This window comes from Falco rusticolus, chromosome 3 (assembly GCF_015220075.1).
Source record: "Falco rusticolus isolate bFalRus1 chromosome 3, bFalRus1.pri, whole genome shotgun sequence".
NCBI classification, from domain to species: Eukaryota; Metazoa; Chordata; class Aves; order Falconiformes; family Falconidae; genus Falco; species Falco rusticolus.
This window is the reverse complement of record NC_051189.1, coordinates 10,634,475-10,660,084: the sequence shown is the minus strand read 5'-3', so window position 1 is coordinate 10,660,084 and position 25,610 is coordinate 10,634,475. Positions and strand designations below refer to the sequence as shown.

The 25,610-nt window shown below is 42.4% G+C and overlaps 1 protein-coding gene across 1 annotated transcript in view; it reads right to left on the bottom strand.

The window, feature by feature from the left end:
* MARCHF11 (membrane associated ring-CH-type finger 11) overlaps positions 1–24,197 on the bottom strand; it is a 36,175-nt gene extending 11,978 nt beyond the window's left edge. The window contains exons 1-2 of the mRNA XM_037382214.1: positions 23,694–24,197; positions 22,356–22,511 (exon numbers count right to left, since the gene is read on the bottom strand). Of these exons, the coding sequence (XP_037238111.1) occupies positions 22,356–22,511; positions 23,694–24,020 (483 nt within the window). The 5' untranslated portion in view covers positions 24,021–24,197. The remainder of the gene's footprint in view (positions 1–22,355; positions 22,512–23,693) is intronic.
* Between the last annotated feature and the right edge of the window lie 1,413 nt (positions 24,198–25,610).

Genomic DNA, 25,610 nt, shown 5'->3' with positions numbered 1-25,610 from the left:
ACTTGTTAAAGAATAAAGTTAACACAGTTATATGCATGTCCTTATTGACATAAAGATGAATATACTAATCAGAGATCTATGATCTTTGAGATAAATCAATATTAACTTGGTTTTTTTCAGTAGTGCCTTGTAAAAACCCACTGGTTATTGTAAAATACATGGCAGAACAGTGATCTAAAAAGTACTGAGATTGTGCATGTGCTTAGACTATGTTACATGAAAAATGTCTGCAATGAAACTGCAGGTTCTCCTATATGCTCATAAAGAACGTACGAAATTTCCTTAGAGATCTCCAAATGTGTACCAGCTTCAATTGTCCCAGTTTTTAATCCACCAAAATTCCTTATACCAAAGAGCTGCTGGCAGTTACCCCACTCTGTTCTCTCAGAAACACAGCTTATTATGGACGCTGCTGACTGAAGCCTCTCATTCCCTCTAGTCATTCTGGAATGTGTATTTTATTTAAAAGTAATGACAAATAATTGGCACTAACCTATTATAACACAATATGATTAACCTCATGACATATCAATTACATCAAAAAGTTTTTTGTTAGATTGCTCTAATTGCTCTGATTGCTAGAATCAGACAGCTCTGACGAGAAAAATTTCTTTCCTACTGTCATTCATTATGCATAATAGGATCTGCAATCTGTGTGTGAATAAAACTCTTACAACAGCAAAACAACACAACAAACCACATCTGAAATACCCTCTTCTTACTTTATCATGTTAGCAGTCTAGCTCATTAGATATTTACGTTTTCTAACATGTTTTGCAGTAAGCACACATTGACTACATGATTTAATATGCAGTGATATTGTTAACTTATTGACGAGCCTGGATAGAAAATGCATACTTTTGAGTGCACTCAGACACACAAACATTTGAAATGTCATTTTTGGCTATAAGCTTCTATTTTTATGTCTTTTATTTTGTCTTTTTTTTTTTTTTTTTTTTAATCAGTGCCATAAAAATTGCAGCTCACCATTAAGGCTTACCTATTTTGATAAATTATTAACACATACAGTGCCTGTAGTCATAATGCCTATTATCTTTTCACGTACCAGAAAGCTCACCAATACAGAAAGTTTGGCTTGTACGTGACTTCTCAGTCTGCTTGGAAGGCTGTATCAATATTTCACTTGGGACATTCTGAAACCGTAACATTTACTGTGCGGGTACTGTCCATCCATGCACCACACAAGCAATTTAGTTGATATAGTTCATGGAAGTGTTGGCTCACGTCACGTGTATGACTGAGTAGAACTTGTACACCTGCAGTGGATGCATCTTGGATTTCTCAGTGCCCAGAAACCTGAGCATCCCGAGCAACGTACAAAATCTTTGCATTCTATTACATTCACCTTTCAAAATCTTACTATTAAGCAGAATAGGTTAACACTTGATCTTATGATTTTTTAAATGATACTAGAATCAAGATCTTAGGCCACAAGCAGACCTGTGATGAAAACTGTGTTAGTCTTACATAATTTTTTCTCCGAGAAATTATTAGTAGTTATCTTTTGGTGCAGGCCAAAAAAAATAAAAGGAACGAGGCAAGACTGCAGGGCTGTGTGATGAGCTGATGTCGCTGGCCAGACAGAGCCCTGGTGGGAACATGCAGCCGCCCCGGTGCAGGCTGTGCCCTGCTCTTGCACCAGCACCGGCCGAGCACAGCCGTGGGAGGTGCGACAGAGCTCCGGAAGGGGGGGGTAATTTGAGGAGCATCTCGGGGGGAGAGAGAGATAATCTACTGGAATGGCACCCTGCCTTCCCTGAGGCAAGCCCAACAGGCAGACAGGACAAATAACATGGAGTCACCCCTATGCTCTCTGTCTGGCTGGACATGTGTGGAGGAACGAAGGCGTGTTAATTAACATTGATAATATACAGCTGTGGGCTGGCTTCAGGGCCGGCGGGGTGGATGATGTGGATGATGTGCAGCTGTGGCTGGTTCCTGCTAAGTGGTTAAATAGCTCTAAGGGGTAGGGAAGAGGTGTAGTCAGTGGAGAGAGACCTGGAAGAAGCAGAGGGAGGAGAGAGGGTGCCCTGGATGTAGGAGAGACAAGGAGAAGGATGCAGCAGAGGCAAGAAGCAGATGGACTGGCCTGAAGAGTAGGAAGAGATAACACAGTAGGTGAACCTTTGAAACCTTGTGGGGGATTGGTGGCCGTGCCAGGGCAAGGTGTTGGAGCTACTTATTGATGTTAACCTGGTATGGGTGGTAAAAGTCTTGTTGCAGCTTGAGTTTTGAGAGTGCTGTGACAGACATGGTGACTGAAGGAGTAGGGGGCAATGATGACAGGTTCCAGTGCAGCAGGTGTGTCCCCTTTGTGACTGCCCCATGTGCCCGGGCATAACAGTTATGAGGGTCTGCAAGGGGAACCCAGAAATAATGACACCAATGGTTCACCTAGTGTGGAAGTGTTGCAGAGGCCAAATCAGCCTATGCCCTGTGTCAAAACTGCTTCCTTAACGGAAAAAAGATGGGTCATTGCCACAGTAGACCAAAGCCGCCACTTAGGCAAGTCTGCTGCCTCCCTGGGACTCGGGATGAACATATGGAGAGATGGCTTCCTGCCCTCGTACAGCCATCAGATTATTACCCGTTGTTGAGTTCTCAGATAGGTAGTAATGAAGTTGCAACAAGATGTCTGAGGGTAATCAAGAGAGGCTTCAGGGCCCTGGCACAACTGGTTAAGGGATCAGGAGCACACACAGTGTTCTCCTGGATCCTACTAGTTACAGGGAATGTTGAGGGAAGAAACGGCAAGAGCCAGCACATCAACATCTGGCTCTGAGCCTGGTGTCACCAGCAGAATTTGGGGTTTTTTGATCCTGGATCTGTTTACACGACAGCAGGCCTGCTGGCAACAGATGGGATATGCCTATCCCAAAGCAGGAAAAGGATCTTTGTGCAGGAGTTAGCAGGGCTCATTGAAAGAACTTTAAACTAGATTTGAAGGGGGAAAGGGATAAAACCAGGCACACTGGAGATAAGCCTGGAAGCGGCGCATCAATGTTTGAGGGACAATGTGCTAGTGAGGTCCTTCAGTGGAGGTAGGGAATGGAGGTCCATGCAGGTGCAAAGATGCAAGTGTTAGAAACCACAAAAGCATCTGAGAATGGTCGTGTAGGAATTAGGGCTTTTCCCCCCCAAAAAGATGGCAGGATCAACAGTCTAATTGAAGTGCATCTACACCAATGCACACAGCGTGGGCAACAAACAGGAGGAGCTGGAAGCCATTGTGCAGCAGGAAGACTATGATACAGTTGTCATCATGAAAACATGGTAGGATGGCTCACAGGAATGGAGCGCTGGCTATAAATTATTCAGAAGGGATAGGCAAGGAAGAAGAGGTTGTGGGGTAGCCATGTATGTTGGGGAGTGTTTTGATTGTCTAGAGCTTAATGTTGGTAATGATAGCATTGAATGTTTATGGGTAAGAATGAGGGGAAAGCCAACAAGGCCGATATCCTGGCGGGAGTCTGTTATAGACCACCAAGCCACAATGAAGCAGACAAAACATTCTATAAGTAACTGGGAGAAATCTCACAATTGCTAGCCCTTGTTCTCATGGGGGACTTCAACCTACCAGATGTCTGCTGGAAATACAACAGAAAGGTAACAGCCTAGGAAGTTCCTGGAGCATGTGGAAGACAGCTTTCTGACACAGCTGGTCAGTGAGCCAGCCAGGGAAGGCACCTACTGGACCTGTTTGTGAACAGAGAAAGACTTGTGGGTGATGTGATGGTTGGAGGCTATCTTGGGCACAGAAATCAAGAATTGGTAAAAGTCTTCAGTTCTTGGAGAAGTAAGGAGGGGGGTCAGCAGAACTGCCACCTTGTTCTTCCAGAGGGCAGACTTTGGCCTATTTAGGAAACTGGTTGAGAGAGACCCTTGGGAGGCAGTCCTAAGGGCAAAGGTATCCGGGAAGGTTGGATATTCTTCAAGAAAGAAATCTTAAAAGTGCAGGAGCAAGCCATCCCCCTGTGCCGAAGGATGAGCCGGCAGGGAAGAAGACTGGCCTGGCTGAACAGAGAACTTTGGCTGGAACTCAGGAAAAAAAGGAGAGTTTATGACCTTTGGCAGAAGGGGCAGGCCGCTGAGGAGAGCTACAAGGGTGTCGTGGGGTTATGCAGGCAGAAAATGAGCAGGGCCAAAGCCCAGCTAGAATTTAATCTGGCTACTTCTCTAAAAGACAATAAAAAATGTTTCTACATTTGTAATAGCAACAAAAGGAGGGCTAAGGAGAATCTCCATCTTTTATTTGATGTGTGGGGAAACATAGTGAAAAAGGATGAGCAAAAGGCTGAGGTACTTAATGCTTTCTTTGCCTCAGTCTTTAATAGTAAGACCAGTTGTTCTTGGGGTACCCAGCCCTCCGAGCTGGAAGATGGGGATGGGGAGCAGCATGAAGTTATCACAATCCAAGTGGAAATGGTTAGCAAACTGCTACACCATTTAGACCCAAGTTTATGGGGCCAGATGGGATCCACCCAAGGGTACTGAGGGAGCTGGCAGAAGTGCTCACTGAGCCACTTTCAATCATCTGTCAGCAGTTTCGGCTAACTGGGGAGGTCCCAGAAGACTAGAGCTTAGCCAGTGTGATGCCCATGTACAAAAAGGGCAGGAAGAAGGATCCGGGGAACTACAGGCCTGTCAGTCTGACCTTGGTGCTGGGTGAGGTTATGGAGCAGATCGTATTTGGCAACATCACTTAGCACATGCAGAATAACCAGGTGATCAGACCCAGCTGGTATGGGTTTATGAAAGGCAGGACCTGCTTTACTAATCGGCTCTACTATGACAAGATGATCCACTTAGTGGATGAGGGAAAGGCTGTGGATGCTGTCTACCTGGACCTTAGTAAAGCCTTTGACACCAACTCCCACAGCATTCTCCTGGAGAAACTGGCTGCTCATAGTTTGCATGGGTGCACTCTTTGCTCAGTAAAAAACTGGCTGGACAGCTGAGCCCAAAGAGTGGTGGTGAAAGGGGTTAAATCCAGTTGGCAGCTGGTAACAAGTGGTGTTCTCCAGGGCTCAGTGCTAGGACCAATTTTATATTTGTTTATATACATATGTTTAATATCTTTATCAATGATCTGGAAGAAGGGATCGAGTGCACCCTCAGTAAGTTGCAGATGACACCATGCTGAGCAGCAGTGTTGATCTGCTTGTTGGTAGGAAGGCTCTGCAGAGGGGACTGGATGGGCTGCATTGATGGGCCAAGGCCAATTGTATGAGGCTCAACATGGAGAAGTGCCGGGTCCTGCCCTTGGGTCACAACAGCCCCATGCAATGTGACAGGCCTGGGGCAGAGCGGCTGGAAAGCTGCCTGGGGGAAAAGGCCCTGGGGGTGCTGGCTGATGGCTGGGTGGACATGAGCCAGCAGTGCTCAGGTGGCCAAGAAGGCCAACAGCACCCTGGCTTGTATCAGAGACAGTGTGGCCAGCAGGACAAGGGAAGGGATTATCCCCTGTACTCGGCACTGGTGAGGCTGCACCTCCAATGCAGTGGTCAGTGTTGGGCCCCTCACTGCAAGAGGGACATAGAGGTGCGGGAGCGTGTCCAGAGACGGGCAATGGGGCTGGGGAAGGGTCTGGAGCACAAGTCTTGTGAGGAGTGTCTGAGGGAACTGGGGTTGTTCAGCCAGGAGAAAGAGGCTGAGAGGAGACCTTATCACCCTCCATGACTACCTGAACTACATACTGGGGCTGTAGTGAGGTGGGTGTTGGTCTCATCTCCCAAGTAACAAGTGATAGGACAAGAACAAATGGCCTCAAATTGTGCCAGGGGAGGTTTAGTTTGGATATTAGGAAAAAATTCTTCATCGGAAGGGTTGTTAAGCATTGGAACAGGCTGCCCAGGGAAGTGGTTGAGTCACCATCCCTAAAAGTATTTAAAAGATACATAGATGTGGCACTTATGGACATGGCTTAGTGGTGGACTTGGCAGTGGTAGGTTAACAGTTGCACTCAATGATCTTAAAGGTCAACCTAAACAATTCTATGATTCTATAATTTTCACTCTTTTAGAGACAGAACATGGGTATTTAGTTTTAACAGTAGATGGAGGTGAACTTCCTCTCCACATTGAGGCATTCAGAGTTTCTAGAAACATCAACTCCTGATGATTAAAATAAGTATATTAATCCTGTGTGTTAACCCTCGGGTCTATCAGAATAAGGATTGTAATTCTATCCAGTGTCAAAAGAAAGGCTGGCCCTTTACTAATGAGCATACTTAAATCAGGCATCATTCCACAGTCACTAATATAATACTCTCAACACCCAAAAGCATATGAAACCTGTCAAATGTCCTATCTGCACAAAGTAGTATTTTTTCTACTTCCTGATTTCTGCTTTTCATTAAGAATTGCCTGAATTCACCAGGATCAAATTCTGCCCAAAATACATATCACAAAATAATTAATACTTATGGTGTGTTATAGAGATGTATATGTGAGAAATATGTAAGGTTAAAGTGAACTGTTTTCAACTAAGCTTTTGACTCGTATGAGACTCTAACCAACTAAGTTTAGCTTAATGGCTTAAGTTTGTCAGTATTTTGAACGTTCCATGGACATGTTTATATTTGGGAAAGCCAGTGAATGAAAACTACCACTCTATGAGAATAAATACTATTCCTACTGTAAAGCAGGTACTGTTCAATTTCTACTGCAGCTTCAGTGGAAATACTGAGTTTCATTGCAACCTAGCTGTACTCTTGACAGCATTATCTTGAAATTAAATATGAATGAATGGAGGAAATGAAAGCCTGCCATGGTTGTTGCATTCTCTGCAACTTAAAGATGACCTGCAAAATTAAACTGAAAACAGCTCAAGCATAGACTGTCATGTTATGGATAGGTCTGCATTGCTGGAAGAACACTGAGAAAAAACAACTATTCATGCTAATTACTCAGAGGAAGTATCTCAGCAAGATTATAAATCAGCTGTGTGAAGGACATATTAACAATTTTCATGCCACTTAGTCATTTAGGAGGGTTAACCATGTTGTGCCTATACAACTCCGTACTTCTCTTTGGACAGAAACAGATGGTATCAGAAAGGATTCTGGAGTTCCTTTTTCCTTCCCTCCCGGGAAAGGAGCTGTTAGCTAAATTCTAGCTGAAACTTTTGAATACTTTTAACTAAAAAAAAGATTCTGAGCATGAGGATAAGTTTGTGCAGCTCATGATATTAATGCATTCACTAAAGATGTGTAAAAAAAAAAAAAAAAAAATTGCTCGGCATGGAGGGACAGAACTAACCTCTTCTAAAAAAAATGCCCTGGCCACCAGTCAGTATGTAGAGTGATCATCTGTTCTTGATCATTCCTGATGATGTCTTCTTGTCAACCTCATTGAAAGTATTTAAGTACTAATTCCAGTTCATTTACTGAAACTCACATTTCATCTGCTAACTGGATTTCCTGAAAGTGCAGGCTATTCGTTCTCTGTCTTTTTGACTCTATGAATAATTAAATAATTTTTACAACCCATACAAGAGGAAGCACTGGTACTTTAGAGACCCTGACTCAAACCCATTGTTCAACTGAGTTCAAGCAAGGTTTTAAACTTCATCTCTAAAGATACTATTTTAATAACTGAGATTTATGTGGTATTCGGGATATTCAATAGTGGAAATCCTTCCAAGTAATTTATTGGAACACTTCCAGTTCCCATACAATACATAGATGTTCACTGAACCGAAGACAAAGCAAATGAAATTGATTATTCACATCACCTCCACAGGGATGAGTAGGGAGATTTTAGTATAGTGCAAAGCATCAGGAACAACCTCTGACTCTGGCCTATTTCAGTGGGTTCTGGATGCTGAAAAATAGGCCATGGAAAGGCCTTTTCTGGAAAAGAACCATATAAACTATGTGAAGGTGGAAGAAATGCCATGCAGTTGGAATTTTATAGTTCAAAGTTCCCAGTTCACTGAGACTGAAAGAAAGCTCTTCTCAAGCATTTAAGTAATGTAAAAGGAGTAGAAAACGCTAAGTATGAATGTGTTTTTCCAACCACAAATTGATGGTTAGATGATGGAGCCAAAGAATGTAGATGTACGAACAAATTCAATTGGATAAGGAGAGTTAAGAAGTTGTAAAGCATCAATTACCAACATTTTGTTTAAAGTACACAGTACTTACTGCTTTCCACTATCTGCTTCTAGGCAGTCTATGAAACCAAAGACATGAAATTCAAGTAGTGTATCACCATCTCTTGTCACTGGATTCCCCTGCATCCTGCGGCAACAATATTCACAGCTGAGAATCGGGGAGATCACAACAATTCTGGCACAAAATAACTCTGTACCCCTGGTTAGGCACAGGATCTGAAGAAGTGCCTTCACTGTCTGGTCTTCTTATTGCTATACGGCAATGATGTGTTTCAGCAGTGAAGGGTACAACCTCACCAGAAAACAACTGAGTACAAATACTGGCCTCTGACCTTTTTGGCCCTGAACAAAAAATAATTCACAGAATGGGATCAGAATTTTCATTTGAAGATCTCGAAGATGCACAACATGGGGGAAGAGACAATTCTGATTTCATGAGCTGCTTTGTAAGATACAAAACAAAGGAAACCAGACTTGGGGGGGCAAGAAAAAGACTAAAGAAACATATCCTGAGTTCAGAGGTAAGGTTGCTGCCTTGTCTAATCCCTAAGCAAGATTATGTGTATCTTGGGTGAAGGTTACAAGGCAGGATGATAATGTATTAAAGGCAGGATACCAATGTGTTATTTACTAGCATGTAATTACGAAGACAACAATCCTGGGTTCTGGCTTGTACATATTCTGGCAGAGCCTGCTCTAAAAGTCAATTAGAATGTAATTAATTATATTAGTGAATCAATTAAATTGATTCTGTAATCAATTAAATTAGCAATAAATCTTCACTTGAAGACAATGTAGTCGTAATTATAAAATTTTAGACTGTGCAATTGAATATGTTAAATACATACTGCTTGAAAATTTGGCCCAATAGAAACTTTAACTTATTTATTGTAATTGTTTTATACATTTCATATTATGTATAATTAAAACTTCATATAAAAAGATGCATGATACATTATATTAATTCTTATAAGTGTATGTTTACTACAGTCAGCAATAATAATTAAGTTATTAATTTAAAAATCTAAACAGCAAAATTTTAAAAGTAATTTGCCTTAGTTTTCTCAGGTACTGCTACATAATCACTAAACTACAGACTTTATAAAAACTACAGAGTAGTAGGTACTGCTGTTTGAATGAGTAATCAATTTTTTTCTAATAGTTTGGGGTAGCCATGATTTTGATCACCCAGTTACTTGTAAGACTCCATTTTTAAGATCTGGAAACATCTAAAATGTAGTGTTTAATTACAGCAACTAATTTAGATACTAAGTATCATCAAATATGATAGTTCTATCTGTAAAAAAAGAAAATAGTTGCCTTTATAGTCTACGCAACACCAGAAACGCTATTTTTCTATCTAATCATATCATGACTATGTCTGAAATCCCTTGGAGTAATTACATTAAATAGCACAATATGCTTTTGAACACTGAAAATACCTAGCTTTCTGACTTATGTTGTGCATCGGAATTCATAGTACTGCAAGAAGCAATGGTTAGAATATCAAAAACTGCAGTATTTATTAATTGTGTTTGAAAACCCCTGAACTATAAATTGTTCTTGGCTTAATGGTGCTTATATGACTTACACATAACCAGTGTACCATCTCTTGCAGTACAAATGCAGACATAAAAATAAAAATACCCCCAGTTTCTCTCAAATATAAGAATCACTTGAGAGAATGAAAGATATATATGTGCTGTCCATATGGAAAACATGCTTATCAAAGAACCACTTACTCTTCTGCAAATTGTTGTTCAAGTTTATGTCTATAAACACAGTCACTTTTTCTTGACTCGCGACTATTGTGTTGTATGTATGTTGGAGGTATTGGTATAGTCATATTATGTATGACGGAGGTATTGGTCTTTTCAGAACAGCAGCTCTCAGATTGCTCTGTCCTACAGTCAGCACTATTTCTGGATTCCTTAACAATATTAACAATAACACTTGAGCTCTGATGGAATTATTCAGGGCACTCTTGGAAAAACATCTTCATAACCGTATAGGATATAAGCCCTGAAACAAGTTGTTATCCACTTGGAAAAATTTTTGCACATAGACCATGCCCTTTTTGACCTCTCTGAAATGGACAGAAACAGGCAAGTAGATCTTCAAATGGCCCTGGTTCTGCCATTGTAGTAAGACAAAAATTTATTGATATCCAAAGTTTGTAAGCACCTCATCCTTACAACGATGATGCCTAATGAAAAAAGCAGGGAAGGTTTCTCCACTTCAGATGGAATTCTCACTCACTCACTAGACTCTGAGAAACATCAAGACTGTAAGATGAGAAAACGCAGGGCATCTAAGACTGGTGAGTGCGGACAGAGAGAATGCAACATGTCTCAGCACTGTGAAATAACTAGTATAAGATCTCATAGCTCAAAGCACGCGAAGAGATAACTGGCTCAGATATGGGAAGGGGAGGACCTAATACTCTTCTCCAGGTAGGTTTGCCCAGTCAGACTTGGCTGACTGTTAATAACTTACCCAGAATCCAGCTCTGAAGTAGAGAATATTGTCAATGGCTCAATATCCAAAAAAATTATATGAAAAAAAAAATCAGGAAAATGGCCAGTATTCTGACACCAACAACAGACAACTTTTGCCGTGCTGTAGTGAAAAGAACCCTTTCTGCTGTATTGGCCTTAACTCATATTGGATCGTAAGGGAGAGATCAAAGGAAGGAATCATCATTTCTCCAGTCAGGGAACTGGGAATGAGTGGGCAGCCTCAGTGCTGAAGGAGAAAGGTTGGTATTTTTGGTGACTGTGAAAACAAGCGTCAGCAACTTTCCAATAGAAGAACAGCTTTTAGAATGCCACTTTTGGATGCCTGCTCATGGTCCACCTAAGTGAAACAGCTCAGGCTCTCAGCCAACACGTTAACTAAGTCCAGTGGTGGAATTCTCCAGCAGGCAGCTAAGCAGCTGCTATTCTGGACACACAACACCCTGCAGAAATGCTGAGTGCCACAGACTGACTGAGCAGTTGGATAGCGGCCTTCTAGCACATACAGAAATTTTCAGAAAGTCCTTTGTTTTATTAATAAAAATAATCATGAGATGCAAATTAATCACCCCTTCAGAGCAATGCAAATTCCAAAATTAATCTGAGTTTGTAAATGAAGTCATTTAACTACATAAAGTAATTTTCTTTTTCATATCATAAAACATTCTACGAAACCTTCTTTCTCCTAAGAGGACCTACAGGAAAGATGGGGAGGGAGTCTTTATCAGGGAGTGTAGTGAGAGGATGAGGTTTAATGGTTTTCAACCAAAAGAGGGTAGATTTAAATTAGATATGAGGAAGAAATTATTTACTGTGAGGGTGGTGAGGCACCAGAACAGGTTGCCCAGAGAAGCTGTGGCTGCCCCATCCCTGGAAGTGTTCAGGCCAGGCTGGACGGGGCTTTGAGCAACTTCATCTAGTGGAAGGTGTCCCTGCCCATGGCAGCGGGGGATGGAACTAGATGATCTTTAAGAAGTCCCCTTCCAACCCAAACCATCCTATGATTTTATGATTCCCTTAAAGTGAATTGAATTAAGCCTTGATTACCAGAAGAAAAAAGAAAAAAAAAGAAAAAGACAGTGTAACTCCTCCTGAAGCAGGTCTCTATCCCAAGAATCTTCCTGACTTCTGTCACAATACTGGAAAAGGAGTGGTCAGTATAGTTACTGGGGGGAGTAGAGAAATAGTGAGAAATTTAATGTCATAACTAAGGGTCACATCCTTAAGAATTCATATATCAGAAGCAGCAATGGTTCAGTACTTAGATAACCCGGCCAATTCATCAGCAGAGTTAAGAAAAGATGGAAAGGAAGGAGAGAGTGACGCTGGGACAAAGGCATGGCTTCTTAGTCACACTTGAGATATGCAGGGTCCAAGAGGGCATATGACTGTGGAAATACTAGGTGATTTTTAAGTAAACAGACTTGAAGCCTGTACCTCTGGACCCAAATGAGGAAGAAAGGAACCTTTAAGGTTATCATGAGGACCTGATGCATGACAGTTGTACCATGAAGAAAAGGATTCACTTGTGTCACGTGATAAATACCAAGACATCACAGAGTAACTTTAAACTACTGAAACTACTTTCTCTTCTGAAATAGGCTAGGCTAGAAGACTGAAGTGGCTAGGTTCACAACGATTGTATCAGTGACATATCTACAAAAGCCTGAGGGAAAGGCCCAGAGGAAAAAGAAGTTTCTCAAATCCCCACAGCCATAAACTCTCCCCCATGAACGCACAGCAGCTTTTCCACAAATTTCTATACATTCAATTACATGGTAACAATATTGACTGTCAGTGGAGAAACTCTGAAGCAGGTACATTTCCCTAGAATACTCATCAATTTCATGTATTTTCTAGATCTTTTATGCAAGGCTATAGGAAGGAAAGGGCAGACTGAAGCAGAAGATTTTGAAATCCCGAAGATGCATTTGATGATCTTCTCCTTATCATCCACTGAGCAGTAGACGATACAAAGACCTTTCCCTGAAGTTTGACAGATATCAGAAGGCATCAGTAATTAATCAAACTTCTATTTGGTGCAAGCACCCAGAAAGCAATGAGATGATACGCAATACTCTGTAAATGCTACTGGAGGAGAAAGTGACCCTCTTCATAAAGTCTCAGCAGAATTTAAAGTTATCATTGTACATTTAAATACAGGCAAATTGTCCTTTTGGGAAGGTGACGCTGAATGGAGCTTCTGATGATTCTCGTGGTCGCTAAAGAAGGAATTTATGTGGAGGACAGTGTTGCAAGTGCAGGAAAAGGCTGGAAGCGTAAGACTCTTATATTCTATTCATATTATTCCGATATGAAACAGTGAGCTCACATCAGTGTTATGCTGATTCTTTCAAGCAGCTCTGAAATTGAGATGCAGAATTTAGTCATCCAAGGAGGAACACAATGTGCTGGGAGTAACCACAAGTTATAGTAGATTGTAAATTGCAGATTGCTTAGATAATAGCAATGAGAGATACATAAAGCATTCCATTAAGAAGTAGACTGTCTGTCTGTTCTTGCCTGGTGAGCACAGGGAGCTTCCTTAATATGAAAGGAGAGAAGGCATACTGAAGTTTATTCTTATTTCCTACAGATACTGTTTCCTGGATGCCAATTTTATGGAATTTGCCTTTTTAAATATCCTTTTAGCACTTGGAATACTCTTCCAGCATTAGCAAAATAGCTAAATACACATGAAGCTACCAAGTATTTCATCTTGATGGTAAGGTTCATGACTTTCTGAAACTACTAGGAATTATTTTTTTATTATATCTGTTCTTTGGGCATAAAAGACATGAGAAATGAGCCCTAGCTTTAGCTCAGGAAATAGCCTCCATCCAGTAATATACTTTATTTGGGTATCAATATGATGTATTCCTGTGCTGGAAATTTGCTTATCACAGAAATGGCAAAATTCAAGACTGCCCTGGAGGGAAGGCACTGCTAGAAAAATATGCAAAAACATGGGGGGTGGGGGTGGGGGGGTGGGGTGTGGAGCACGGTGGGCAGAATAATAAGGAGAAAGGAAACAGCATGTGGCTAAACTGGAATAGTCATTCTCCATCAGCTTTACTGAAATGTAAACAAAAGAAGCAGGAAAAAGAAATGTAGAAATAAAGAAAATAAAAGGGAAAGATGAAATAGTTTAAAACGAAAAGCAAAGAACCCTATGGAAAAAGTCATGCAGGCAAAACTCACAATGAGAGTGCTCTGACTCAGACAAATACTTCAAAAGAACTGAGGTCAAATTGTTCTTTCGCTGTTGCACTGCTGGCATGAAAGGAGGAAGGGGCTGCCCTCTGCACATTGCTGAAGCAGTAAGAAAGACTTCACTGAATACTAAATATCCAATTTGAATCTATATATGGGACAAACATTTTAAAAAAATCGAAGTGCAATAGGTGTAAAAGCTGTCTCCCCAGTTGAACACTTTAAGAAAGAAGTATGTTAGCACAACTGTCAGTCATTCAGATGAAGCACTGAAGTCCAATGCAAACTGACCAACATTCAAACCCAAGAAGCATTAAAAGGAAGTTTCAAAATGAATTTAATAAAACTTTCTTTGACAAATTTCAGTTGTGGAAAAGACTACAGTGGCGCTTCACAGTTGACGTAGCATGACTGGTAGAGAAGTCAGGAGGTTATGACAGTACTTGGAGCTCAGGGCCGGCTACTTACATTGTCAAATAAGCATGAGCTAAGGAATCATAGACAAGAGGTATAAAAGCAGTACACTAGCATTTATTAACAAGTTTTCATATTAATAGAAGCAGCATGCTGGAACAACCAGTGCTTGATTACAAAGTTTTTCACTAGTCTCTGTTGATAGGAATTAAAGACCTGAATAATCAGGATTTTGGACATAAGACGAAAAGACGAAAATTTGCATCTGAAAAACTCACAAATCATTCATCACTAAATAAATCTCATCAATTTTAGGCTAGAAGATCAAGTTGTTGGTAAAGTATCCAATCAAACAGACAAAAAAATTACAAAACCCAGGAACTCAAAGGTTCCTCAAAGCAGGTCCCTTAAGATATCTTAAGCCTTGCATTTTTACTTAGATAGCCTAAGCATTTAAAATGGCAGTAACTATGTATATGTAGCAATCTTGATTCCCATTCACACTGCCCTTTACTTTTGGATGTATTTTTCTAATGGCATCTGCTGTACATACATTGTTTATCCTTATAATTCCAGTAATAACTGCTACTCAAGATATTTTGAAAACCTACTCCAAATAACAGCCTGGCACCATGTTTCATGCTAGTCATTTTGCTCCATGAAAACCTTAGGTGCAAAGGAATCCAACTTAATCCACTATTTAATACACCAAGTTAATGACACTTTTAAAATCTATATCTATATACCTTACTACCAGATCAGGATGACACTTGTAATTAAAACTTTATTTCCAAGTACAGTTCACACTTTAGAATGTGCTAACTGTTGTTTCACACTGTTCAAGCAGTCAAACTGCCCTGAGCACAACTTAGGCATTCCACAGGTTAAAACAAGAAACAATTGCTTTTTTAATAAGCTATGGGAAGTAAAAGAATAACATAAGAGGGGCAGGCATCCACATACCTTCAAAACAGGCTCTGTTTTTGTGTAGGTATTTGATTACCTTAGTATATACTTTAGAAGTCCAAAGAACTGCCTAAGTGAAAGTAAGAGAACTAGTTTAAAATCACTGTACACGTTAGTACAAAATTGTTCTCTATGCCATAATCACCATTTCTTTGCCTAATTATTTTAGTGGTAATCCCCTATCTTAAATAGGCAGATGTGAGCACCGGAGTGGCTTGCCTATCTCCCTGCATGCTATAGCTGATGCTCTGACAAAAATAACAGATTTCCTGAGTTCTATCAGTTGAGATGCCATTTTTGACCAAATGTTCCACCTAGCAAAGTGTGAACACACAGAGAATCAGGAAAGCGGATCTCAGGTGTTTGCTGGTGGCACTCCAACCATTGTCGCAAAATCCCAGATATTAACTACACCTTCTAGATCACTGTTTCCATCTTGGTCCCTTCCAACCAGCAAGAAAGCCTAAGTTTTGCCAGACAATATTAAAATCCCAACTAGACTAGAAATATCTAAGTTTCTTAACTGAATCATAGGTTTCAAACAGTTGGTTTCCAAGTTTGGGCAGTTCTGACCTAAATCTTCGCCCCCTTCATCACTCTCCGTTCTTTCATATAGGACTCTAATACAAAATCGGTCCCCTCTTTCAAGCTTCTATTTTCTGTGCACTTAATCCCTTTCTACTTCATCTTTCCAGTTTCAATTCTTGACTCTCTTTATAATCTCCCATGTTCCTTCCTGATGGCTTCAACTCCTATGTTGATGACTGCTGTGACCCCTCAGATGAATATAATCTCTCTTTATCAGACTTACAATTATGCTTCAGTGTTCATAGTCAACAAATGGCTGTTCATTGTTTTGACTAGCTTTTCACCTAGGTCTGTATCTAGCCTTTTGTTATTAGCTCTTCTTTATCCCTACTAAACTCTCACTGTGGTATGACTTTGACAGAATCAGTTCATTTATTCACATATGACTCTTCATTATTTCATGACTTTCAGATCATTGGTTGGTACTGATGATTCTTCCATCCCATTCCCTCTTACTAGTCATTAGTTAGCAATTCTCTCCATCCTTCTAAAGAGTCTACAGTCTTGTTCCTCCTTTCCACTGTGATGTTCATCTTGCACTCTTTCAGCTCCGTATGCTACCAGCCAGATATTTTGGCCCTAGGATGCCAGTAGTACACCAGTGGCCTGCTCACTTGCTCCGTGACAAATTTGTTCTCTCACTTGAATGGCTAACCAAATTTATTTCTCAAGCTTAACTGACTTTTGTCTCCACATCTCTTTGTTGCCTTTATTTTTCAACTGACTATTCCATTTATCTGAGTCTCTCTGTGTGTTAATTACAAGAAAACAAAGATAACATCATGCAACATGAAATTCATCATCCCCTTAGCATTTTCTCTCTGATGCCTTCCATTTTTGCATTTCTGTCCTTTCCAGCAGTAATGAATTTTTTACTGTCCTCTCTTCTTCTATATTCTCTCTACCTTACACCAGTGACATAATTTTGTCCTTACTCCTGATCCACCTGCTTACCCCAACTCTCTTTTTCAGTCTCTCATTTACCTTGAGATTTTTCCCAGAAAGTACACTGGAAATATATTTTGCCTTTCCCACCACAGAAAAAATCCACAACTTTGACACCACTGGCCCCTTCAACAGCCCTGCTATCCTTTTGCTTCTAGACTCATCAAGCACGCTACTTAGAACTGATCGTGATCACGAGCATCTACCTAGTGCATGTTACTGAAACTACTCAGAGTGCATCAAACTGAAAGGTCTATCTAGTCTAGTAACTCCTCCCTAGAAGTGGCCAAAGTAGGTGCTTAGGAAAAAAAAAAAAAGTGTGAGTACAGCTACTGTATCTATGCTAATGACTGACAAATCTACTTTTCTGTTTCAGACTTCTCTCTCCTTTCAAAACTAAAACATTTGTCTGCTTCTGACACCTTTTGTACAGATCTTACCGTACATTTAAGTTCATTAAAATCTCTAAGATTTTGATGCCCCAGCCTTCCTCAAGCAGTACAGATTCATCCTCCAATTTATGAATCTGTCATGTAACCCAGGAATTAAATGTACATATCTATTTGAATCGGCCTGTTCACAGTATTTCTAGAACTTGCATGTGCTTTCCATGTAGCATATCTAAGACTATTCATACATTAAAAATTAATTTCTCATCCTCGCTTTCATCTTATGTTTCAGTTACTGTAACACAGCTTTTAAGCTCATGACAAATGTAATTTTCTCAGCAACCACAAGACTGCTTCAAATACAATTTTTTTTAGTCTCCTACTTTGACCATGTTACTGCCCTTCTTTCTCTGCTATGCTGGATCCTCTCTTCCCCATCACATCAAATAAAAAATATTTGACTTGATTGTTTAAGTCCTTCCAGGCTTTTCATGCCATATTAATTACCTTCTAATGACTAGTCAGATAATGAATCTCATTTCTGTTCAGTTCACGATACCTATCTCAGCCAAGTGGTTTATTTTCTAATAGCCCTTCCATACAGCCTCCACACTCAAAGGGTGTCTGCAAAGCTTCATTCTTTTCTTTTCAAGAGGCACCTTAAAACTCATGTCATTTGAGATGCCAAAAACTCAATGATAGTTAAAAATCGTTAGTGTACAGACACCGCTGGTTTTACATATCCCCATAGACTTGTCCCTTACCCCTTGTTCAAACTTCTTTGTAAATGGTCCAAGACTGGGACAATCCTTTTTGTTCTTTGTGTACATTGACATATTGAACAGCACAATGTATTCTCCTGATCTTCATTACAGGCAATTTAACAGCAGCAACATTAGTAGATTGTTGTTTAGTACATAGTGTGGTTTAAAAAGCACAATTAGAGATTTGAGCCTTCTCCCTTTCCCCTTCTTAGTTATGCCTACAAAGAGTAAATGCATTCATCCAACTGAGCAGAGTCATTAGCAATTTACTAAACATTCATTATGCATATTTTCTGGACACTGGCCTCCATACTGAAGTATCTGAAGAACTTGACTTTTGCACTTTTTAATATAACATGCATGTACGTACACGCAGTCTGCTATAGTCTGGCTCATGCTTATCTAATTGATGCTATTGAGATTACTCACATGAGTGAGGGCTACTTACATTAACAAGAGTTGAAAAATTGAACCTGTAATTCATGAAAACTGTTAGCAAGAGTAATTTTTATGCTGAACATGTCACATGTTAGTAATCGCAATTTGGGCCACTGAAAACCACTGAACTCATGAGCCACATTCCATCTCCAGTAACTACATATTTGCTTAAATAATACTAAGTACAACCTTAATTTATTGTCTACATTAAGAAATCAGACTTGATAATTAAGAATTTACTTTTTAAAATAACTGCTCTGTGATTTTCCTGATGTCAGATAAGGTGTTGAATTGCTACACAATTAGCTCTTAAATTAGCACACCAATCTACTGTATCACTTTTGGAATGGGTCCAGTTCATCTAGAGTACCAGAATATAATGTTTCAGTGAACAGAAGCACAGGATATATTAAACATCTAACAGAATACTATTTTATGACAGACTACAGTAACAGTCTGGAAAAGGCTTTTCTCTAAATATCTTTATTGTTCACCTTTATAGAAATGATCGGGTTTAGCACCAAAGTCTATTTTCTCAGCCTTTGTATGACTATATTCCACTTTAAACAGTATTTTCAAATCTTACAAGAGAATTTACATTCTTTCATATACATTCATGCTTAACTGCAAGCCTACTGAACTAATTTGCTAACAGCTTAATAATTAAAAAGCAGCAATAAAGCAATCTGTTTACATTTCCTTTAGGAAGGAAATCTGTGCAAATTATAGAGCTTAACAAACAAATATAAAAATATTTCTGCTTGTGCTTTCTTTCTCTTTGTTAATCTAAAATGTAATTCTAAGTGGGTTTATCTTGCAAGTCAGACATTTAAAGTTTGTCCCTCTTTTTTAAGTGGTTTCAAAAACCTTCCAAAACTCCCTGCTCAAACCATCAAAGCAATATTTATTCCAACTCCCTTCATTATAGTTTTGGAGGGGTTCTAGTTATTAATATAACCTTGCCTATTATGGGATCAAATTCCACCCCACCGTAAGGAGCAAGTCCAGCAACATGAACATGCGCTTCCATTAAAAGACTAGTGCAATTTTAAATGTCTTTCTGATAAGATCCTGAGAAGGATACTGAAAAAAAATCAAATCTGCATTTCTTTGTGAAACACCGTATCAAACATCATCAACTTGTTTATATGCCCAACCTCCACTATTAGCCCATCGATTAATTTGTTATTTTTTATGTTTGAAGACCTATTCCTATATTTAAAGTCTATGCGTTTCCAGGATCAGGCTCTTAAAAGTGAATTAGGTGGTAGTTGCTGAAATATAAAAAGTGACACTGGAAAAATTTCTATTGGAATAGTCACTTACCATAATAAATTTTGTTCCTTGAATGTACTGCCTCCAAAGAGGCCCCCCTTTGGGATTACTTTCCCTGCCATGAAGCAACAGAAACCATAGAAAATGTTAGATATTAAATGGAATATTCACATCTATTCCAGTGTACTGGAAGAAAACATAGAAAAATCTCCTATTCTTAACTCCCTATGCATTGTTCCATTCCATAAATACATGATGCAAAAGTAAACCTGAGGAGCTAGTGTAAATCTGCATAGAAAAAGTTATTTTGGGAAACAGCATCCTTGTTCTCTTTTATGACACTGCCTACACAGATCTAATAAGTAAAAGACTGGTAGCGATTGAGAGCATGGACTGAGGCAGACTACTAGCTGTAGAGAGAGTGAACTACTCCTGTCCAAATATTGTATCTAATGTAATATAAGAAATCTTGCTTGCTTGGGAACTTTAAAGTACATTAATACCTCAATGAAGATGTAAACTGCTTCTGTGTTGTATGGTCTAGGCCTTAGCTTTCTAACAAACCTGGCCGAAAAGTTACCTTAAAACAGGCTTTTGTGTAGTCAAGCAAATGAATCAGAACGTGCCCAAAAGCTTAAATCAAGACAGCTGTTAAAAATGGCCAATACTATCATACTTAACAACATGGGAGAAGAGCGAGGGCATTGTAAGACTGATCACCCTTATAAAAATAAACAGATGGCCACAGTTTTGAGACTTCCTTTTAGATTCTGTAACTACAAAAGGAATATTAAGTGTAGGAAAATGAGAAAGGTACTGCATGACCCTTTGGGTGTCAGGAATGTATGCCTAGCATTATTTGAGTATGCAACTCCATGAAATGTTTTTGCATGCTGTTTTTTCAAGAATAAAAAAGGATAGACTTAAATAATTTACATTAAAAATGAAAGATGGGGTTAAGAATAAATCAAGTACTTTTTAAGCTATTGAAAGAGAAACACGAATCTAGTTCCCACCCCTCCCCAAAAAGTGCCATAACTCAGGAAAAGAATGGCATTTAACTTTTGGTTCTTCAGTTTCTTTGTACTTCGCTTTGGCTTGGCCAAACATTGTTGTCTACTGTGTCACCTACTGATGCTTTCTTTCTTCTTTGCTTTTGTTTTCCACAGAAATTTAATAGCTGTTTTTCAAACTGGGGCTTGGTTCTGTTGTCCACAGGTAAGTGTCCAATGACATTTCAGAGGTCCTTTATAATCTCACTTGGCTTCCAGCTGCAGTTCCAGAGTTCCAGGTCATAAGTTGCATCATATCTGCTATCCTGTGTAGGCATTTTGGCTACCTTGTGACATCTCAGAACAGTACTAGATGCCTCTTTGCAGGCAACTGTGTCAGGTCTTTGCTGTCAAAAAAACAATTTTCAGAGACTACCATTGCAAACTGTTGGTAATATATCCTTTGCTAGGACAAGGATGAGATTGTTCTGGATATACAAGAAATAAAGATTTTTTAAAGATTAAAATAAGCCAATAGGCTCAAATAGAATCCCATGCCAAACCACCAGATAAAGTCTATGTAGAATCCACCACTTTCATTTTCTGGAGCATTTTCAAATCCATTACTTTTTTACATCATAAAGATTCTATCCAGGAAAGCTTATCAAAAAGTTTCCTTTGTGGATTCATGAAGGAGAAGCTTGAAGTCAAACTGGGTCTGAAAGTACTTGCACCTGTTCTAAACAGCTGTAAGCAAATATGTCAGTTATCTTACATCCAAGGAATGCTTATCATGCTCACACAACTGCCATTCCCATCCAAGTTTTCTATAAAACTCCAATCAAACGCAGGCACAGAAGAATGGCCCGCATCCTCTGGCCTTCAAGAGCTCCACCAACGCTGAGCTCATAGAATCAAAACTGGAAAAAGATTCAATTATCTTACTAAATGTGTTCCTCCGATCTTATGAAATACAATTTCTAGGATGGAATTTTAAGCCTCTAAAGAATTCTGATATGCAAAGTGGTATCAAGGCTTCCCTAACAGATTTGCTGAAGCTTTGAGTTTTCCCTCCCCTCTCCCTGAACACACTACCACTATAATGTTCTAACTTCCAGCTGCACATTGTGATGCTATTAAAAGGGAGCTGTGAAAAATGTTACTGCATGTTTCAGCTTCTGAAACAGCTATTGGTGGACAAACTTAACAGAGCATTTTGCTACTCTGGATTGTGCCAAGACTGAAAAGTCACTTTTACTTTTTTACAACAGATGAATACACAGGCAACAGAAATCTTCTTTGCCTCTCTCCTCTGGACCCAAAGCTTGAAAAATGAATTTCACAATTGAAAAATTGATTTCACAACCTCTGACTATTTAACAAACTATGAAGGCATGTTTAAAATTTAGAAAGTGAATCAGGGAGATCTGAGTTGTTCTGTCATGTCTCAGTATGACATCTAATTAGAGAATTTATCAAACTCTGAAGACCATTTCTATGGCAAGCCAAAAGCTAGAAGAATGTAACAGAATCAAACGACTGCACATTTTAATAAGTGACTGGTCTTAAAGCTAACTTCAAGTGGGTGCAAGTGCTAACTGGTGAAGTATACAGGCTCTTCCACTGTATTTTCCAAAAACTTTGAAATAAACCTAAGAATCATTTTGATTTTAAAAATGACTGGAAAGACATATTTTTAAAAACAAACAAACAAATTACCTGGCAAGGCTTTTTCATTTTAATTGCTATAACATGATATCTGTAACAGCAGAGTTCACAGGTCCATGACCCTCTTTCACTTATCCACTTTAACAGGCAAAGCTGATGTGTGTATCGCACTGACCCGTCACAGCGGCACGGATTTAACAATTCACCCTGAAAAGGCAACACAGAAACATTCATTTTAAAGGAATCTTTTATGTACCTGCACATTCAATACCAAAATATTTATAGGTGTATAACAATGAACTGGTCTAAACTTTAATACGTGAAAAAGCATGTATATACTCAAAAATTAAACTGTCTTAAGAAGTCTAAGTGCTTCTAATGAGGCAAAGCCAGAGAACTGTCTATGCATGTACACATACATATGTGAAACAAGTGAAAGATTACTGCGCATCAAGCAACAGTAGCATTAGCCCTTTCAAATACCTCAAACGGTACTGAAAGTGATTACATGCATTGTTCCAACTGTTATTTGCAGTCATCGCTAGGAGAGAAACGGGTGACGTCAGAGAACCGTGCTCTTGGAGCCGGGCTCCGCACTGTCCAGCTAGCCTGGCAGCACCCCAAATAATGTAACTAAATACTTCCCCCAGTAGTTCACATATTTCTGAATTACATAAACCAGCTTTTCTCTTTCCTCGGAAAGATATATTTTTTTAGCTAAACGACAAGACAAGCTACAAAACGCTAGCTACGGATCCACCACTGATATCGTGTCCAGTAATGCAATGACAGAGGAGATACCTGGAGGTCTTCCCAGCACTACCTGTAAGCTAACACTCTCATTTGAAAGTCTAATGGACACCTGAGAAATTCGTATTGTTTAAAGTCCCCGAAGGGACAGCCAGCGAGCGTGATGGCAGGAAGACTACACGGCGTGCAAGCCAGCCATAACACATCTCGGAACGGTCCTGGAGCTCTGCGCCGGCTCACAATTGCCCCAAGCGTTTGTCACACCGCCTCGTACAGCAGCTGAGGCTCGCAACGCCCGCTTCGGGGAGGGCTGTCCCCGCCAGGGCGCCGGCCGCGCTCGGCAGGCAGCACGGCGAGGGCGGCAGAGGGCAGCAGCCCGGCCGGCGGGGCGGGCGCGGGGCCGGCGGGGCGGGCGCGGGGCCGGCGGGGCGGGCGCGGGGCCGGCGGGGCGGGCGCGGGGCCGGCGGGGCGGGCGCGGGGCCGGCGGGGCGAGCCCTGTCCCTGGTGCTGATCGCTCCCCGACGCCCGCCCGCCCGCCGCCGGCCCCCGCCAATGCCGCCTCGGGGGCGGGGGGCGGTGAGGGGAGCGGCCCGTCCGCGCTGGGCGCGGGGAGCTGCCCGCCCGCCGCGCTCTCCTCACCTGCTCGGGGCCCTGGAAGCAGATCTTGCAGATGGGGCCGGCCCCGCCGGGGTGGCTGCCGCTGCCGCTCTCGCTGCTGCACACCGAGCGGGTCTCGGGTTTGTCGCCGCCGGCGGCCCCCGCCTCGGCGCGGCCGCTCTCCGAGCCGCCCCTCCGGCCCTCGCCAGCGCTGGGGCCGCCGCTGTCTCCCTCCTCCGGGCTGTCCCCGCTCTCGTCCCCCGCTGCGGCCGGCAGCTCCAGCGGGGCGGCGCGGTCCGGCTGCGGCTCCCCGGGAGGGAGGACGACGCTCCCCTCTGCGCAGCTCATGCCCGCGCCGGCCCGGGGCATCCGCTCACCCGGGGCCGGGCCGGCCCGAAGCGGCGGATGGCGGCGAGGGCGCCCTTCCCGCTGCCAGAGGCCGGGAAGGTGACCCGGCGCGGCCGCCTCTCTCCGCCGCGCTCCGGAGCCGCGCCGGCGGCGTGTGCGTGTGAGGGAGCGTGACCGCGTGTGGGTGGCGGCGTGTGTGGGTGCGTGCGTGTGCGTGGGGCTGGGGGCGGCGGGGCGGGGGGGCGGGGCGGGGCGGGAGGGAGGGGCAGGTCCGGCACGCGCCGGGCCGGGTCCCGCCGGCGGCAGCCGCCCCCGGGCGCCCGGGAGAGCGCGCGCGGGGACCGTCACTGGGTCCCGCCTCCCCCGCACCGGCGCGGCCATCCCCGCTCGGGCCGGCGGGGACACCGGCACCCTCGGCGGCTGCCGGCGCCTGCCCGGCCGGGCCAAGACCTGCCCCTGCCCCGGGCGGCGGGGCCGCGCCAGCCCTCCCGCCGGCGCCCTGCCCCCGCCCCTCAGCGCCGTGCGCCCCGCGCCCCAGCGGCTGCCTCCCCGGCGCCGCCGCCGCCGCCCCCCCACGGGCACGGCTTAGCGCTGCCGCCGCCGCTCCCTTCGTGGCCGCGGCTCCGACCCCGGCCGGGCGCCCCGGCGGGCCGGTTCTCGCCCCTCGGCCCTGCACAAGCCCCGGGCCCAGCGGGCGGTGGCGGCACGGCAGCGCTCGCGGGGCTCCGCCACCCCGCACCCCGGCGCAGGGCCCAGCCCCTGAAGGGACACGCACCTACAGGACTTTTTACTTTACCGGGTTTTTCATTGCAGAAGATCGCGCTTGTACAAGCTCAACAGAACCAATGTGCAACAGTTGTTCTCTGGGTGTGAAACAGTGGTCCTCCTAGTCTTTTGTGGGTGGCTTTTTTTTTTCTGCCAAAATTCCTTACATCACCTCGTTTTCAAAATTAAATCTGCTAAAGGCATCATGATCAAATATCTTAAAAAAAAAAAAAAAAGAACCTACAGTGGTTAGAAATTCTTTAAAGTTTGGCTGGGGCTGCTAAAGGAAAGTATGTGTGAATTTGTGAATTTCAGCATCAAATATAACACCAGTGCACATTTCATCTCGTGAAAATGACAGCAACTGTCTGCACTGGGAAAGAGAAAGAAATAAAACCTCAAAACACAATTGCGAAGCCATATGCTCTTCCACAGCCACATTTAGATTCCAAGTATGATGAAATCACCCATCTTCTTCACTGGCTGCTTCATAGCTGGCCTCAGGATGAGGGTGTACCAGGATGGCTCAGCCACCTCCCGCACCAGCCACCTTTTGATAGCAGTGGCTTCCTTGGTGTGGGCATGTTATCAGAAGAATGAAGAAGCACAGAGAACCAAAACGGCACTCGTCGGCCTGTGACCCTGTGGCTGTCCAGCTCTCTGGAGAGGCTTGCTGAGCATGCACCAAAGGCCTGGTCCAGCCCCTCGGCCTGGCTGGAGGCCAGCTCAGGCGGTATGCTATCTGCACAGGAGCAGCAGCCCCATGTTGCAGGAGAGTGATGTTCACGCTAGCTGGGGCAAGGTGCAGTTCAAGCCCTTTCGGTCCTCCTACAGTCTGCATGTGTT